General features: G+C 43.7%; 1 protein-coding gene across 2 annotated transcripts in view; it reads right to left on the bottom strand.

Moving 5' to 3' along the window:
- Positions 1 to 80: 80 nt before the first annotated feature.
- glis2b (GLIS family zinc finger 2b) overlaps positions 81 to 19,700 on the bottom strand; it is a 29,423-nt gene continuing 9,803 nt past the window's right edge. For both annotated transcript variants that reach the window (XM_044330644.1, XM_044330645.1), the window contains exons 2-7: positions 9,037 to 9,238; positions 8,783 to 8,913; positions 6,132 to 6,287; positions 5,906 to 6,039; positions 5,687 to 5,805; positions 81 to 5,520 (exon numbers count right to left, since the gene is read on the bottom strand). In XM_044330644.1, the coding sequence (XP_044186579.1) occupies positions 4,778 to 5,520; positions 5,687 to 5,805; positions 5,906 to 6,039; positions 6,132 to 6,287; positions 8,783 to 8,913; positions 9,037 to 9,214 (1,461 nt within the window). In that variant the 5' untranslated portion in view covers positions 9,215 to 9,238 and the 3' untranslated portion in view covers positions 81 to 4,777. The remainder of the gene's footprint in view (positions 5,521 to 5,686; positions 5,806 to 5,905; positions 6,040 to 6,131; positions 6,288 to 8,782; positions 8,914 to 9,036; positions 9,239 to 19,700) is intronic.

Genomic DNA, 19,700 nt, shown 5'->3' with positions numbered 1-19,700 from the left:
GGGCATTATGTATTATTATTACATGTACATTTCCATAATGTGTAGTGATTGTGTGATTTGGACAGAAATGAAAACACAAGTTGTATCAAATGCCACTTTATTAAACATTTTTCTTTTCATTGACATTATTATCAATATCGTAATAAAATTCCTCTAAAACAGGAGAACACCGCTATGTTGTACCAATTGGAGACTTTTACAACTCTAAAATTCTGCATGTTCAACCACAGAACATGATGCCAGGAAAAAATATATTTTCATATAATCATTTTTTTTTCATATAGTGTATAGCTTCTATATTTTACCTATAATAAAAAGGCACTTGGAAAAATTAAAATACTGACATAATATCTCACAAATGTGCAAAAAACATAACTTGGAACAGGCCTTGCGTGGCCTTAGTCTTATCATTAACCCTTTGTGCAACACTGTGGCACTTCAGTCAATGGCACCCCTTTAAAATGTCACTGACCTAGCTAACACAATTTTCCTGTGCCCTGGATTTCAGTTCCACTTTTCATAGCTTTAAGTGAGGGTTACTTTAAAATCTCCAGGAGCAAGTACCGCTTTTAAAAATAAGACTTTAAATTCAGACTGAGGATGACTGTATCAACAGTGATGATTTTTTACAATTATTCTTGGTTCCCAAAACAATTGATGAATAAAGCTCTACACTGAGAAAGGATGTAACAGCATCCCCCTATCTACACACGCAATGAGGGGAACAAAAGTGCAGTTCATTACAGACTGAGCTCAAAGGGTTAATGGATCATACAGCTTATTTAATATTGAAAATATTTGGACCCTGGGAGGATCCGTGTCATATTATCAGCTTTCTGCCGCTGTGCTGAGTCTCTGTCCCTGTCTGCTACCAGCAGAGGAGAGATGGACAGACAGGGAGGAGGAGGAGAGCCGTCGCATCTGTGGGTTTCACTGTTGCCACGGAAACCATGTCTAGCCTACTTAACACCTGTTTCTGATGACATCACACACCAGGATTGTCCACTCACAGCGAGAGATCCTCTTCAATACTCTCTGATATCAAGAGACTGACCACTGGTGTGTGTGTGTGTGTGTGTGTGGTGAGGGGGGAGGAGGTGTCTGAGATAATAATGACAAAGAATTACTGAGGCAGAAACACAGGTATGAAGTGCATCGCTGATGTAAATCCTTGCAGACCTGTGGGCAGCCCAGCACAGCTCGTCCTCAGACAGGGAGGGTTATACTTGTTTTTGTTTACTGTGAATGCGGCTTGCTAGTTTAACTGTTCTCTCCATCTCTGGTAAAAAGCTTTGTGGCCGGGAGGTGGGGGAGTTGAGCCTTTTGGGTTTAATCTATAAAAAAAGAAAAAACCCAGAGGGCAGACAGAGTTCAGTGGCCTAGTTTTCTGCAGGCTGGTATGCATGTGAGTGGCTGCCACATTGGGCACAGCACAGCCAGTGACTTCAGAGCTGAGAGGGCCGTTTGCTGGGTAGGTGGCCAGATGGAGGGCGGCTGCACGGCACAGCTATCCTCTGCCTCTCTTCCCTCTGCTGGCACACAGCCTCTCCCCTCATCTCTCCCTGTCCCCTGTTCATTCATTTATTCATTCAGCCAATCGTTTCTCTCTTTGCTCTCGCACTCTCCCAGTGATGCCCGCCATTTCACAGTCGGATGTTATTTCTCTATGGCTTCCCTTTATGGAACTGGAATTAAAAGTCAAAACAAAGGGAGCAGAGACCGAAGATAATTCTTTGTAAGGACACTTAAAACAAAATGCGTTTTTTTTTCTATGCCCATCAACTCTCTAAATGGTCCTCAGTGCACCAATGTGATTGTCATGGAGGACTGTGATGTCATGTGGCCCACTGAATACCTATCTAAAATCTCATTTTCCCAATAGAGCATTGGTTCCAAACCTTTTTGGCTTGCAACCCCCATAAAATGAAGCAATATCTACAGTTTATGGTCATAGTTTGGACATATTGTTGTGAGCAGATTTCTTTCCCACATGCTTTCATTGTACATCAAGCTCACAGACCTGAATAGGTGAACCTACTGAGTCTACAGCCACGCTAGCATCTCTGCCTGTACTGAGGCTTTGAGCTAAATGCTAACATGCTGATGTTAAGCAGGCTGATGGGAATGTTATAAATTTTACAGGTATATGGTCATAAAGTAAAGTATTGAAAAAATTAAGGTTAACCTGATGATGGTGCAAGATAAAAAGTCACAGGATCACCAGAGTTATTAATATTCATCCTAAAGGAGACATGAATATCTGTATCAAATTTCATTGCAATCCATCCAATAGTTGTTGAGACAAACAAAACAAAGATTTTCAACCTCATGGTGGCGTTAGAGAAAAAGTCGGGATTACCAAAGCCATTAGGATTTATCCTATAGGCACTATGACTGTCTGTACAAAATTTAATGACAATCCATGCAAATATTGTTCAGATATTTCAGTCTGGATAAAAGTGGTGGATCGAACCACAGACTGACTTTGCCATCCATGAGCCACCCAGCTAGCGTGGCTAAAAGCAAATATTACTAAATAAACATTAACACTATTTTGTGTAATGGAAAAAAAATTGTCTTTTATATCAATGAAATCATCTTGATTAAATTGATACTCTTCAGAATCATTTCAGGGAACTTTTTGGGGGTCCCAAACCCCAGGTCAGGAACCATTGCCCTTAAAGATGACCCAAACCTCTCCCTCTCTTCAACTCCTCAAAAGACTCCTCCACAACAGCAGAAAGCTGAGCGTAGAGCAGCCTTCGCAGAACACAAGAAGCAACTTCAACATCAGAAAAAATGTCTCGTCTGAACAACAGCAAAAACAAAACAAAACAAAACAAAAAAAACAATGACACAAATATAAAACAGCAATAACTGATTATTTCTAAGACTGGGCGATGGAAAAGTAAGACCGCCAACAAAGCAGATGGGAAGAGGAGAGATGGAGGAGTTAAAGAGAAGAGGGTTGTGTGTGTGTCAGTCTCTTGAGGGAATGTTCCTTGTGTTGTGATGATCCTCTCCTGCTCCCCTACCTCTCCTCTGTTAGACACGGCAATCAACATCATACATGCATTAGCAAACTAGCAATACAAGCCTGGAAGGACCCCACAGCGAAATCGACCCTTGCAGGCCTGAGCCAAAATGAGATAAGAGCAAGACAGGCTTTAAAGAACCATGAATTGGCAGTAACATTTCATAAAACATGTAAGAAATATAGTGTGTGGTAAGTGCATGTTGACTGCGTAATCGAACCGTGAGAAAAGTTTTCCCAGAAGTCAAAGGAGTCTTTTTTTCTTTTCTTTCTTTTTTTTTGCCCCTTTGGACAGAATAAAATGAGGCAGTTTGCAATAGTGTGGCTTCCTAGACAGTCCAGCTGTATGTGGCATTGAGTGCATCACACCCCCCTCTGTGGCATAATACGTACATCCCTCTTTTCCCTCTCCAGGTATTTTTGGCACAGCTTGGGACTTGTTGAACTTGGGACAAAACTTCAACCAACACGGCTATGTTGGGCTTTGAATGGATGACCACCTGTTTTTCACAGCTGGTTTTGGGTCGGGTCACTTTTCAAAGTACAAGACGCTAGTGTTTATCACCACAGTGGCCCTTTCATACACAAACTGGCCGTGTTGATTCAATTACGGGAAAGCAGCTGGACAATCCAGAAGCAAAACAGTGCGAGTTCTGTAAATGACAAGTGGGATGTTGTGTATCTTGTCCGACCAGAGGGGGGAGCCAGACACACAAGTGCCTTAAATTTCACTTGTGTAAAAGAGGAAGTGATGATTGGTCATTGTCAGGTGATATTACACCATTTGTCTGCAGTAAGTCATCAGATTGCTCTGCGCCCTAAAAGCCCCTAGTCTGAATGCCTGGCACACATTCTGGTGGACTAGGCTGGTCCGTGTTTGTCACCCTCCCCAAACTGGGGACAGATTGTCAAAAATTGCTCTCTCCCAGTTTATGTTACACTGGGGGAGCCAAGAGGTTAGCAGCAGTTTTGAGGTTTCAACACTATAACCATTTGACACTATTAAGTGCTGTGTTAAATTGAACTGTCTCAGAGCTGAAGCCGGCTCCTGCAGCCTTCTCCAGCACAACACCCAATCCAAGACAGTTTGAGTTCACTTGCTTTGGTTTGGCAAGCTTGTCTGAATCATATTAATCACAGTTTGTGAAAAATAGGTCATAACTTTGAAATCAACTGTGGAGAATCTTCCTGTCACGTGCACGTTTGCCTAACTGAGAGAGCGTCATTCAGTTTCATGGTGTATCTATCTCACTGCTAAGCTGGAGGCACACTGTCGATTAAGTATAGTCATATATAAATACTTTAATGAATCAGGACTTTTGAGAGAACACAGAGCACTAAGACTGTCACGTTCATGGACCCCCGTCCACAGAACCAGCAAACAGGAATGAATAAAGTATAAAATAAGCAACAAGGAGCCCGCTGTCAGGCCTTGTGATAGAAATACAGAGCCTTACATGTTCCTGAACAGAGTTCTTGGGCCCCTTAGTTTCCCAACAATAAAAGAGGCTTGCGTTGTATTCTTAATTCTTGTGAGGTGTAGTGTTATCTATTGTTTATCTGACTGAGTTTCTCTATTGTTTTCTTTTTTCCCACCCCCTCTCTGAAATGCATTGCCTGGATTTGATTGTGCGAGCCAATCCCTATCACCTTTGACTGCCCGTACCCTCACTATGGCGTTCACCCTCCCATCCCGACCCCCTGAGCTCTTCTGGAATGTGTGTGTGAGTGTGTGTGTGTGTATCAGTTGACCACAGCTGGCTTGAGCACCACGGTGCCTGGGGGGATGACCACCCAGGACAGGGGATCATGAGACCCTCCTGTGGAAAGGTTTAGGACCCCCCCAGTCACCTCGTTCTCGCCTTCCTCCCCCCGGCCCCTCTTGGCCTGCTGACTGGGGACCCTGCGATCAGACGCAGCCCCCAGCACGGACACCATTGGCAGGCCCAGGGCCGAGGAGGGGAACGCCGGGGAGAGCAGAGGGGACTTGGCCAGGCCCAGCGGGGAGCCATTGAAGGACAGGATGGGTGTGCCTCCCAAGCTGCCTGGAGGGGAGCTGGGGCAACCAAGTGTGCTGAGGTCCAGGGGTCGAGGACTGAGGGGGGACAAGGGCAGGGAGCCGCCCAGGCCCTGCAGAGCATGGCCTCCCAGGAGAGCAGCCGCTGCCCCTGGGATGATAATGTGGGCTCCACTCACATAGGACAACTCCGAATCCTTCCCCCCTCCGCTAGCAAGCACTCCACTTTGACTCCCCTTCAGCATAGAGCCTACACCACCTGGGGAGCCCTGCTCCTGAGCCACAAAGTGACCATGGGCCTTGATGTGCTTGCGAAGAGAGCTGGGGTCTGTGTAGCGCTTCAGACAGCCCACCATCTTGCAGTAGTAGGGCTTGTCGACATAGTGTGTGCGTGTATGCTTGAAGCGGTCACTTGAGTTGGAGTAACGCTTGTTGCAACCCTCATATGGACAAATGTAGGGCTTTTCACCTGCAGGAGGAGAGAGGAATCAGGTTTTAGCTTTGACATACAGATACAGATTGGCATTTTTTACATACTATGCATACAACAGGTTTTCAGATAACGTTTCATATATCCAAGGGTCATGACCTCCAACGCCATTCTGTAACTCACTGGGTGCAGCTCCACCACTGACCTGTGTGTGAGCGGTTGTGTATTTTGAGGTTCTCCAAGCGTGAGAAGCTCTTGTTGCAGGTGGGACAGCGGTGGGGCTTCTCATTAGTGTGAGTGCGGATGTGGATGAGCATCTTGTACCTGCAGCAACACAAAACAACATTCACTATAGCAACTACCTCTTTAATTCTGCCCTCAGACGTACACTTCACTAAATAACCCCAGTGTATGAAACACTCACCTAGCATTGAACCCCCTCCCTTTGCGAGCGCAGCCCTCCCAGTGGCAGCAGTAACCAGAATCCTTCTCAGGCTTGACATGGAAGTCATTGACATGATCCACCAAGTCTTGGAGGGAGTCAAAGAGCAGATGGCACTGGAGAAGAGAAGACATTCAGCATTTCAAATTGCGTGTGTTGTTTTGACGAGGTTCTTTTGACTTTGACCATTTTACTTTCTGGGTCTCACCTTCTTCCAGCGGCAAGCCAGTTGTTCATCTGCTGAGAGGTCAGGAGAGGCCCTTTTGTCACTCGTCTGGCCAATGAACATGGAGGATGGCAGGTGAAGTCCTGCCCCAGCTCCGATTGGCACAAAGAACTGAAAGGCCTGTGAGATGTGAGAATTCTGGGAAACAATAAAAAAGGGGAAAAGGGACAAGGGGATCATCAGTCTACTGCACCAATAATAAAGAAACATGCACTTAAACTTTACCGTTGTTCATATTTACCCAAAATGTGCAAAAACACCTGAAAGCTAAATGTGTCAGTCTATAGGTTAATTTGCATACACACTCCGCTAATGGCTAGACAGTTATGTGTTCACAACATGAGATATTCTTTTTGAATGGATAAAGTACTGGTGTAAAACCGACTTCTACACGGAGTGTTGCATTATGGGTTGTTTGTAGCATTAATGTTGCTAGGCTAGAGAGTGTCTTAAAGTCTGTTTATAGTGAGTGTGTTAGAGTCAGTCAGCCCTAAAAGTGTTTCGTTAGTCCAGTTTAACATGCAGGGGTTTCTGAAGGCTAGTGTAACATGTTTTTCTGCCACAGAGGAAATAAATTCATGATGAGTAAAAACGAGTCCAAAGCGTCTTCCAATGTCTCTACTGCAGAAAAGGAATATGTCAAGCTGCCAAATACCGTTGTCAAAGATGATAAGGAGCTCAAAAAGACAAACAAGCTTATAAATGCTAATTGCCAGAGAAATTTTTTGAGCCTGGCAGGAGAGTGTGAGTATGCAACTATACTATAATGTAAGTTATATTCAAAAAGTAATGTTATTTTTCCAAAAACAGCTATTGGAAAAGGGGGAGGGGGTCGTTTTATAATAAGGGTCACCTTATAATCGGATTATTATTTATATTTGTACCTCGAGCTCAAGTTCGTGCCATCGAGAGCTACTGTGACTAAACATATTGAAAATCACTTTGAGGAGAAGAAGGATGAGCTAATGTTAGCTCTGACCACCTACTGCTGGACAGCTCTCACAAATGAAAGCTACATCACAACTTTTCTTAAAAATTAACCGGTTAGTTACCGGTTAATGGGTGTCAGTCTGTCGAAAGCAAAATTAACTGAAACTGACATCCCTATTTCCACCACAGGAACTTTCCCCAGGAATAAGAACCTTTTAAGATTAGTTCCTCTGGTTCCAAATACCTAGAATTTTTGGTCCAAACGGGGCTAAAGACAACAAAACAATTACCAGGGTAAAAACTGCCTCTTGTCTCTGCAGCTGTGATAGTCCTATGCAGATGGCATAATTGAGAACAGACAATCAGCTGGATGACTGGACACTCCACCTCAGTTGAGAAAATACTGGATAATGCAGTGACAAATCCCCTCTTTTTGTCAGTGGAGTACAAAAACTGCTGATCGTCTTCTTCAAAAATTCACTCTACTTGTTCTCTTGTAGTCACCCGCTGCGAACTATAAAACCCTGACACATCCCTGAGCTCGGCATGAGAGCTGTAAGATTCACTGAACCTCAGCTGAGGCTCAAAGAGCTAATGCACCATCTCTCTCTCTCTCTCACACACACACACACACACATACAGTGTAACTTAGCTCAAGCATAAAACAGAAAGGAGCCCTGATAAAGAGTGGAATTTAGAATAAGTCAATGTTGTCTTGTGAGACCAGGGGAGCACAAAAAAGAGAGAAAAAGGGTGCAAATGGGTAACAATCCTGTGGCTGTCTCATCGTCGTCAGCTATGTCAGAAATGTGTATGTGACAAATTTCATAAAATGAGACCAATTTCCTTCACTGAGCTCTGCCTCTGCATGCAAAACTATGTGAGCTGCTTTGTGAGATGCTGTAGGGGAGAGAACATGTGAGTGTGCCTGTATGCAGCTGTTCTTTTATAAATGCTTATAGTGTGTGCGTGTGTGTCTGTGTGTGTATGTGTGTATGTGTGAGAGAGAGAGGGAGAGAGAGTAAGAGGGAAAGAAAATGTCCTATTTGCGTCCATGGGGGATAAGTAAAGTGTAGAGTTTATGTGTAGCGATGGGGTCGGGGGGCTATCTAGCACTCAGTGGGATGCAGGGCGGCTGAATGGTCCCAGCCAGCGTGTCTCAATTCAATTGAGAGGGAATTGAATTAGGCGGCGTGAGGTCTGCATGGCTGTACCTTGTCTTAAATCCGATTATACATGTACACACACACACTCATACACACATGCACACACACGTCATACCAGTGGGGCCACTGAGTGCAAGTTGCACAGACAGAGGCACTTGTTGGGGACACAAGAAGTGTTTGATAAGAGCTAATAGCTCCCTCTCCTCTCTCACACACACATACACCTCCCACCTCTTGCATAGCCGGATTCTCTTATAGAGAGTATGACACAACCCAGTGTTGTTCCTGATTTCCTGACCAACTGAGTGTTGGCCACTTGCTGCTTTACCGTGTTTATTTTAACTTGGAAGTGAACAAAGAAAAAGTGTGAGAAAAAAGTAAGAGGGGGGAAATAATGTGGATATTGAAGGGCAAAAGTGGTAAAAGGTAAGGTGGAACACCTGTATTGGATTGGTGCAGGTGTGTGAGTGTGTGTGAGTGTGTGTGTGTGTGTGTGTGTGTGTGTGTGTGTGTGTGTTTGAGCTCAATCATACTCACCCCTGAGGGGATGTAGTTGCCATTGGTCATTTCTGGAGAGCTGGGGGTGTGGCGGGAGGAGGGAGACAGGCTCAGGTCCACTGCAGGGGGGGTGGGAGTTTCTGTTCGGTCATGAGGGACCACCTGCATACCTGAGGTAACACACACACACACATGCATACACACCTGGTAAGATAATCTCTCATATGGGGACACCGTTCCCACTCTGTCACTCTTTCTCAAATGCACATTTTAGTTTTACTGGTTTTACCTACCTGTGTGTGGAGATGCTGGCGAAGCGGGTTCAATGACTGCGGTGCCATCGTCTGCCATGCGGAGCTGGCGAGCTCGCTTGGGGTGTAGTGGGGAGAGGGGGGGTGAGCGTGCCCCTCTGTCCCGCCCATTAGCTCGCCGAGGGAGCTTCAGGTCCAGGGGCTCGTCCAGGGACAGCATGACCGCAACCCTCCGACCTCCCACCTGCACAAACATCCAGTGACAGAGGGGCAGAGTCAGGCCAAGTGGGGCCAGTGGAGGATAGCTTCATATAACCACACATACGATGAAATGCTGCATTCCAGTGTGAAACAGCGACAGATTTCAGAAGACAGATTCTCACACCTGCGATATTTCCCACGTGAATATTATTCAAAGTATTTCACATTCCACAATCCCATTGGGTAAGAAACACTCCCCAACAATGGTAAACTCACCACAATTGCAAACTGAAACACTGAGTAAGCCAAAGAAAAATAAACACACACACAGACACACATACACACACGTAGAGAGCTGAGTGACCCCCTCCTCTTTTTCCATCCTGACCTTTACTCACACACTCTTCCTGAGGAATGTCTACAATCCAATCCAGATGGTCACCCTCACCGCCAGCTCTCCATCACCCCACCCCTTGGCCAGTCACTGGCCCTTGCATTCTGTCACATCACAACTCCCAAGTCCCAACCTCCAACCCCACAGCGTGCACCTTCAGACCCCATGGACCTTTGAGACCCACCGGCAACCCCCCCTCAGGCCTTCAAGTCCAGCTGCACCCACTCTGTCCACCTCCTCCCTCCTCTAAACACACTGACCTCTGGACCCAGCCTGAGGGTTGTGGGCAGGACGCTTCATCTAGCTGTCATTTTGAGTCCCACTACCTCAGCCAGCAGACTGGCCCAGCATCAGCGTGTTTTACCATGCAAAGAATTCAACATTCATTCCAAACAACTAGATGTCCGCAATTAATTAAAGGATTTAAATCATATATGAGGTGTCCGGAGCAGTCATAAAAAAGATTAATAATATTCAACAAAACCACCCTCAGAAAAAGTGGTCATTTCTGAAGTAGAGACTTTAACATTTCAGATGTAAATAAATGCTGATTCTATGATTCCCCATCCAGCATTTACTGCTTGACACATACAGGCGGTGCTAGTACAGTACTGCTGGTTTATAGCCAAGCTCTCCACTCAACACAATGTGTTAGGGTTCACTGCTCCTTCTCACCAGGCTCACACACACACACACACACGCACATACATCTCCTCAAAGCATTTTCCGTCTACACACACACAGTGTGAGTGTCCTACATTTGTGTTCGAGTTCATGTGGAACACTCCCAGCGTACATGTAGTGCGTATGCTATGAAAAGAGTCATACTTTCAGAAACACACATACACACACACAAGTAATTAATCAAACTGTAATTTCAACAAATTCACCCTTCCTCCCTCTCCCTCACACACACACACATGCCGACACACTCTCACAGAAGCCGCGGTGGTAGTGAATGGTGGGCTTTGAGAGCGACTGGCCAGGGGCCACATGAGAAGCCCTTGTGTCTGGGAGGCACGGAGCACGGAGGTCACCAGGTTCACCAGTCCAATGAGGGATGGCCACCAGCTCACACACACTCGTATATGCAACCAGAGGGGCTGGGGGGGATGTACAGACTCAATCAGCCATAGATAAGAGGATGATAATATACACACGTACTGATACAAACTAAGGAACATACTGTATATACACACACACAGAGCAGCATTATAGCATTATCAGTGAGATCTTACTGTACAGATGCATATACATATAACTCATGTTCTTCACATGCACTCAAAGAAACAGATGTTTGGACACATAAGCTTTGGTTTTTATCTGATTACAGACCACAGTGGCAAGCACATGACCCACAGGTCCATCTTGATGGGCAGTTTAGAATGACTTAACACCGAAATGTCAGCGATAACTTACAACACACTGTGAAGGAAAAACCCACAGAAGCATGCTTCATGCTAGGAGAAGGGTGTTTTTATAGAGACTAATTGACAGAATTAGAAAAGCCAATTTCAACAAGCTGCAGCCAGTTGCTAACAAAATACAAATACATCACCCCCTCAGGTTTCACATTTGCACCAGAATCACGCTAAGAAAGGATCTCTTCATAACCAAGACTAACTTCTAAGAAAGTGAACCTTTCCTTTAAATAATCTTGCCGTGTAACAACTACTGTATGAAGCGCATACAGGCCCATTTGTGCTCTCACTGGTTCTTGAGTACATTCGGGTCCTCTATTTCACATCTAATAATGTCTGCATAATATTTGTGGTGGTGTGATATAATATAAGAACACTCGGGTTTTGGTATGCAAGTCAGAGTCCTGCATTGTCCTACATTTTCACCTGTGCAGACTGCTAAACAAAGAGATTTAACTGTTAATGCGACCACATCAGTGGAGTAGATTATACCTTGACACATAATGAATGTATCATTTCCATCAACCAAACCCAGTGCAAATGTGTAATGATAAAGGAGGAGTATTACTGGTAGCTGCTCTAATGATCATTTTGACCATAGAGAAATTGTTATGCAGGCAAACACTGCCATTAGCTGTTAAAATAAACATGTTTAGATCTGTCTGAGTGGATATGATCCTCATTTAGAACGAGCTGCGGTTAATACCACATCTCTGTTTCTCCCTCTTTCTCTCTCTCTCTATCTCTCCTCTGGGCTGGGTGGGTCTCACTAACTTACTGTAACTCCTACCGCACAGGCTGCCAAGAGTTTTGGCTTTATTGTTTGGCGAAAGTAGCAGAAAATCGCCTGTCATCCACTTTAAATGAGTAAGCCCCTTACTCAGAGGCACAGACCAGGAATCAGCTTAACCTTTCTACAAATCCAACTCTCATCCACTGCGGGAACAAACAGAAATCTGGCCTCCCGTCAGCACTAAAATCCATGCTATAAAATACAATGTGAAACAGATATGAAACTTCTGGCCTCATTCTCATTTTATCTGTCATGTCTGGTTTTATTTCCCTTTTGCAAAGCACTTTGTAACATTGTTAAAAAAAGTGCTATGTAAATAAAGTTTATTATCATTATTATTATATAACTCAGAATATACAACCATTTGGACCTGGCACCTCAAAACATATGATGCTAAATCTCTCAGAGTGAGACAGGCTGAGAGACACTACAGGGGTCTCCGTACACAAAAGCCTTTCTCAGACGGCTGCTCCACGTGCAAACCATTACTAAACCTCCATAACGGACTGTATAGCTCATCTTTTCCAATTTATTAAGCAGGTCTCCCTAGCTATTCCTCTCCTGCTCAAACAACAGCCAGTCTCATAAAAATGTGTCCTTTCCCCTATATAATAAAGAGCATTGTTTGTATCACTCAGCTTGTTGCATGTTGCAGGAGAGGTAGTTTAATTTAGAAGTACACTGCAATAAAGTATCAGTTTAAGCAAGTTATTTACTTTAATGTTATATCTTTTTTTCCTTTTAATTGCAGGTTAAGTTGTCAGGAGTGTAAATATTTCAGCTGATTCCAATGCAATAACCATTTCCAGCATTTTCCTCAATGTGGTTATCTTAATTCTACTGATCTGCTCACTTCAGCACATTAAAGTTGAAACAATTAGTCGATTAATCAATTGTCAGAAAACAAATTAGATAATAAATTAATAATGGAAATCTTTTTTCAAGCACAAATGCCAAAAATTAGCTGAGAAATCAGCTTCTGAAATGTCAGCGTTTCTTGCTTTTCTTCATCTACACGACAGTAAACTTTTTTTTGGATTTATTGTCAAACAAGCCATTTTGTCATTATCATGAACTTGTATTAGGCATTTTCTGACATTTTATAGCCCAAACAAATAATCAATTAATCATAAAAAGAACCTGAAGCTTAATTGATAATGAAAATAATTACTAGTTGCAGCCCAGCAACATTTTACGACTTCCAATAGGGCTGTGGATATTATCTGGATTATTCGTTTGGTCCATAAAATAATGTAAATTCCAGTTTTAATAAAATTGAAAAAAAGGTGATGTCTTGTTTTGTTTTGAACCACAGTCCAAAACCCAAATATATTCAGTTTACTATGATACATGACAAGGAAAAGCATTAAATCATCACATTTGAGAAGATGCAGTATGAAACCAAAATAATTTAGGTAGCCACTTTTTGCAAAGCAACCGACGTGACAAACATCTGAAAAAAATAATTCACTTGAGACTCTCTTAAACTTCCAACAAATCTCAGCAGGTCATAAAATATCTACAATATCCACTATACCCAAGGCAGTCAATACCGCGCTAATGTGATCCCGGTGGAGTCGGATAGTACAGCTCCTGGCGAATCAACCCCTGCAGCTGGATTTCACCTCAGCCCACCCTCATCACGATTATTTCTTAGAAGTTGGGACTGGCTGGGAAGTGACTCACAGTGTGTGGATTTTGGACTGCAGTTACAGGATCTCGACTACATCCTCCAAACAGCCACGATCACTGAGAGAGGGGTTTGTGGGAAATGTGAGACAAAGAGAGTGAGAAAGACGGAGAGAAAGAATGACACAGACAAGGAGAGAGCATGGTTTGCACGTCTGCGTGATATGCGAGTGTGTGTGTAAAGCTCTGTGGCGGATGGCTGTGAAGTTTGGGGAAGGGGTTTTGGCTGGCCCCCATGCAGACTTCCTCGGCTCAGCCGTGGGGTCGACAGTCTCTCTGAAAGGCGGCATTGTCCCTTCTCTGGGCCCTCTCTCTCTCTCTCTCTAGCAGAGTAAACACAGGCTACAGCAGCTGAACAGGAGAGAGAGAGAGAGAGAGAGAGAGAGAGGAGAGGACGGATGACCGAGGGGGCCACAGCGAGGATATACAAGGGTGAGGATGAAGGGAGGAGGAAGTGGAGGAGGAAGAGGAGTCCTGAAAGAGAGGTTTGTGTGTATCCTCTTTAGCAACCTATTCCCCTGCATAACCCTTTTTCCACCTGAGTCCTACATCAACCCTATTACATTAGGAAGCCGCCCCAAACGTCTTTGATGGAGTATGGGTGTGTGCGTGTGTTTGGGGGGGTGAACATCGGTCGAGGTTGGAGGGTGAGGTAATCGAGGGGGACATTGGGTCAAAGAAGGGCTATGTGTTTCAACACCTCCGTGCTCCGAGGCTAGGCTCACACGGATCAGTACTGACCCTTGACCCCGCTCCGAACGACTGATCTTTCGCCTGATCTGACGAGATCGGCGCCGAGGGGGATCGTGTGTTTGGGCTCGGTCTGATTGTGCGGAGATGAGAGCCAATGAAAAGCATCAGAGAACATAAAAACTGTGAGGTGTAAGATGATTATGTTGCAGGGTATAAATCGTGTGGTGTAATATTTTGTTATCTGTGAGGCTTTCAGAGATTGTGTGTCTGTGTGTGTGTGTGTGTGTGTGTGTGTGTACATTTGTGTGACCCCCTCTGAGGTTGGCTGTAACTTAATCTCCCTCCTGCTGTGACCCTGGGAGGTGGTCTGTAGGAGGTAAGCCATCTCTCCCTGGGGCTCTTTGCACTCTCTTTTTCATTCTCACACACAAACACACACACACACAGAAGAACATGGTGGGAACGACCGCTTCTAACAACTAACGCTTTTGATCGTTGTGATTCTGAAGAGCTTTAACCTCCTGTTTTAAATAATGAACGATCATACTGCATTAAACTTTTCATGCGGGAGGTAGCGATTCTTGCAGACCTTGCTGTGGTATCATTTTGAAATCAGCGAGTATTGATAAAGTAATAAAGTTTTAAGACCAATTTATGGAGTGAGATGGCAGCACTGTAAAAATATACTATGAGCTCAGTTTACAGTTTAATTTTCTTATGCTCATACACTTCAGCCAACAAGCCTTCAGAAGAATGGTATGTTCCCTCATTTATAGAGAACAAGCATTCATCCGCAGGTGTGTACTAACTAACAGCTTTAAGACCAAAACAGCCGACATGTGATAAATCTTTTTTTATGAATAGGTCATCATGCTCCACTTGTCCTGGCCTCATGACTCCTCAGAATCGGGGTCGAGCACAGGTATGAATGGCCAATAAATCTGCCAGCTCTATATTACTGGCTGCTGTTAATTTATCACAGATAACAGTGTATTGTATATGCTGGCTGAAAAGTAACTAGAAGTTGCAGTGCAGAAATGCTAATGCTAATATGTTTGCGATAATTTATAATTAGTGTCTCTATTATCATTTTAAAAGTTTATTAAAAAATGTCCTGCTTGGTACATATTTTGGTCACAATTCTTTGATGCCAAATTTGAGGGATCCTCATTGTTTATGTTCAGAAATATCAGATTTTTAAACTCTCAAATATCAATATTGGTATCTGCCAGCTCTAAGGGTTTCTATAATAACTGTTATAAATTTAGGTCCCACCTTTTCAAGCATAAACTCTTCTCAATATCAGAGATGGAACATGATTGTCAAATCTAGGTTACTGCATTAAAAGGTGACCAAATAAAGAAAAGATATCCTATGAAATACACTCACTGCCACAGTGAGTCTTTAGTGCAACATTGCTTTGACCACATTTAAAGTTAACAGCCCCTGTTTAGTAAATATGTTTCCATTACAATTGGTAATTCTGTGGTTTTAAAGAGCTGCAATTGCAGTGTGCATCGTGTCTAGACCTGCTGGTTTTTCCATCCGCCAGGTGGGAAGGACAGGGTCAAAGGTGACCGAGTGTGGGATGGGTGTGGTGTGAACTCTGACCTCTGGCATTTGGGCTCTACATCTGTAAGGCCAAGGAGGAATAAACAAAGTTGGCACATTTCAAGCAGGTTTTTACACAAAATACTATGTGAATAATCAGATCAAAATGATCCAAGCAATTGTACGCTTCAAAGTAAAGCAATTACCATTTGCAATTTTCCTTAATAGCCAGATTTACAACAACTGAACTCATATCAAAGTGAAATTAATCAGAGAAAGATGTGATACAGCAAGTTTTATTGAACATTGATAAAAACAATTAGACAAAAGTGAGACATTACATTGGCTACCAGTGGTGTATGACCTACTGTAAGGCAGCTTAATATCCAATTGACTGCATGTTTGTTTGGGACATAAGACAACAGGCCCAAAAAAGATCACTCTTTCGTTCTCAGTCATGTCATTGCTGACGTTTCTTGAGGTAATAGCCGCAAGTGACCCCACCTCCGCTGACACATACACCCCTGAGCCACAGCCCTCGCATACACCCTCCACCCCGCAGCCCTGATGGATCACCCAACACACAAACACACACACAGCTGAGAGATTTTTTTTTTTTTTCCTGCCTCTGTCCTCCTCAGCCAGCCGCCTCCTCAGACAGGAAACCTCAGTTTCCACTCCTCCTCCTCCTCCTCTGGGCCTCTCATTCCCTCTTTCTCTCTTTCTCTCTCTATCCTTTTATTCTTTCTTTGCCGTTGTTTGCCTCTCACATTCGCCGCTCTGCCTCCTCTTTCAGTTTGTTTTTCCTCTTCCACTCTCATCTCGTTCTTCTCTCACCAACTACTGTCCCACCGACCACCCCGGTTTCTATGCGACATTAAATTACTTTCTATATTCACATCAGTTCATCAAGATAAACGAATGTAATCAAGATGAAGAGATTAATTCAAGTTTCACTTACACAGTTTTCTCTGACTGTCAATCTAAACCTCCCCCCTTCCTCTTGCCCATGGTTGCAAAAAAGCACACTGGATAGTACACAGGATTATGTAATAGCAGCATGCATGGAGCCAATGGGGAAGGGCTATTGAGGAAAAATACAGTTGTTGGAGAGCTGGAGTCAAGACGGCTGCGACGCAGAGACAGAGTGACACGTGCGTTCGCATGCTTCAAACACTGGGAGAAATAAACACAAGATCATCACTTGTTCTTCGGAGGGTTCAAACGAGAGAATAGAAACATACCACCAACAACAAATTAAAGAGCATGTGAGCATGCAAAACGAAGAGGTAAAGATGCAACGAAAAGGAAAGGAAGAGAGAGATTTGAGACAACACATGAGGCTGGGGAGAAAGGAGTGAAAGGAGGGAGAGAAGGAAAGAAAAAAGGGAGGTATAGACAGAGCGAAGGAGGAGAGTGCAACAGGAAGCCTCTCAGCGAGCTACCAATGGCCTCCAGCCAGAGTGTTCAGACACTGAGGAATTCCAGGCAGAGGGCAGGGAGGGAGGGAAGGTGCCAGGAGGGAGGGAGGGAGGCAAGAACGAGGAGGGCGGGTCGCACTTGCGGTTTGTTGTCAAAGGGTACTGCTACATGAGAAAGAAAGAGCACACACTTAAAGCGATATCTCTCTGTGGTTGAACATTAACATTTTTTGTTAGGATGCAAAACTTCGGTATGAATACACTGAACCGTTTGACATGTCAAGCCGCCGCCGTGTTCATTTAATGTGTCTTTTTGCTTCTGTTTTGGGAGATTTAGTTACACAGTTTAGTATGTTTAAATGAGATTTTGGATTGCAATATTGGATTTCAACTGTACATTCACAGTAGATTATGATTTTTTTTTAAGTCTAAATGTACTAATGTTACAAAAAGTTACAATAGTGCAAAAGTTGCCACACACAAAGACAGCATGAAATATTATAGCATAAAGAAATCTGATGCTGTGCAACTAGAGCTGAAACAATTAGTCAATGAACTGATTGACAGAAAATGTGTTGGAAATGAACATTAAATTAATCAATTAATTGTTTACGTCAGATTTCAAGCAAAAATGCCGGTTACAGCTTCTCAAATATGAAGACTTGCTGCTTTTCTCTGTTTTACATTAGTATAAATTCAGTGTTGTTGGCTTTTGGACTGTTGGTTGGTCAGACAAGACATTTGAAAACGTCACTTCTGGGATTTTATTATGATATTTGTCACTCTTATTGACATTTTATAGACTAAACAGTTAAATCAATTAATTGATAATGAAAAGAACTGACAAATGAAAACATGCATTTTAAACCCACAGTATTAAGACCTTTTTGCAACTGTGCATAAAAAAAACATTGCATAGACTACACTATTGACAGCACTGTGGATATTAAGCTCAGACCAGGATGAATTAAACATCAGAGACAGACTGTCGGTGTTATATATTTTAAATTTGAGAGCAAAAACTCCAGCAGACCCTGCATCTTAATAGCATTTCAGACAGACCTGACAACGGAGCAGCAATTCCGCTCAGTCTGCCATTGAGTGAGATTAGGCCATGAACGATCTATAAACAGCCATCTGACTGAGATTTCACATTGTGTCAGTAAGCCTTATGGCCTGCTAAACCTGGGATTATCGCACGACACAGTGACCTGACTCGACTCTTGGTAGGAAGGGGAGGGGAGGGGAGGGGTGCGGATGGATGGCTGAAAGGATGATGAGTGGGTTTCAGGGAAGCATGCGTTATCAAGCCAGTATAATAATGCTTGCCTTTTGCGAATAAGAATTTGACTACATCTGTAAACTTGAATCATGAAACATCTAATGCCGAGTGCATCTTTAAGCAAAGCTCTTGAGATTTGTTTTTGATCCTGTAATTAATTAGAAGAGGACAAAGTGTGCCTCAGTGTGGAAATATCATTAGAAAATCTGTTCTGCAATAAAAGCAATCATCCAAACTATTATGACAGAACAAATGAAAAGAGAAGAGGAAGGTTTGGGGTGGGGAGGGGGTTGGGGTAGCTGTACATTGGCATGAGGCTAGGAAACTTCCCCCAAGCCACAGTCAATTTATTAGACTCCCTTGTAGCTGCTATATGACATGAACAGTACGTGATTGAGGGCCCACGTGTAGGAACACGTGTTTTGAGCCACTGGTTAGTTTTTCTCCCACCTACTCCCATTCAAAACCCGACTATCAGATGGGCCACATAAGTTTTTAATCAACTAAAACTGTTTTAATCTACAACTGTAGTATCAGGACAGCGAACAACAGTAAACAGATAATCCCCAGTGGGCGATGACTCAGAGTGTTTAAGCAGTAAACCTACCCAACACTAACGCTTAAGGCACTTCGCACAACGGTACTGTAGGCTTTGAAGAGCGGTGAGTAATCTTACAATAACGTGGGGCATTTCACAACATAGCAGTTTCATAGCGCAGCAAAGGGCGGCAGGAACCAGCGAACGCAGCAGGATGCCTGCCACCATCCGTGAGAAGAGGAAGAGAGAAGAGAAGGGAAGGGAAGAGAAGAGAAGAGAAGAGAAGAGAAGAGAAGAGAAGAGAAGAGAAGAGAAGAGAAGAGAAGAGAAGAGAAGGGAAGAGAAGAGAAGAGAAGAATCTGTTTGTCTTTGCACTTAGGGAGATTTGACCTCCCACTAACTGTTGGGCCTCTCTACCTCCTGCAGTCTACTGAATGTATTCCCTCTAACCCTCACTCCTCCTTTCTCATCACTGCTCTGCCATACTTCCATATAAACATGAACTTGCATGATCCCCCTCAGCTCTATTCCCTCTTGACTTCCTTTTCACTTCCTCGGGCTATATCCCCATCGTCTGTCATCACTCTCTCCTCTCTTCCTCTCCTTCATCGACCCATCTCATGTCTCTCTCTCTCTCTCTTTCAGTCCTATCCTGTGGCCTCTCCCCACAGGCAGTGATGCAATCCTCCGACTCCTGCGTGCAATCACAGGGTCTGGAGTGGG

The sequence above is a fragment of the Thunnus albacares genome, chromosome 17 (genome assembly GCF_914725855.1).
Source record: "Thunnus albacares chromosome 17, fThuAlb1.1, whole genome shotgun sequence".
Taxonomy (NCBI): domain Eukaryota; kingdom Metazoa; phylum Chordata; class Actinopteri; order Scombriformes; family Scombridae; genus Thunnus; species Thunnus albacares.
The sequence above is the reverse complement of the archived record's forward strand: the minus strand, read 5'-3'. Positions and strand labels throughout refer to the sequence as shown.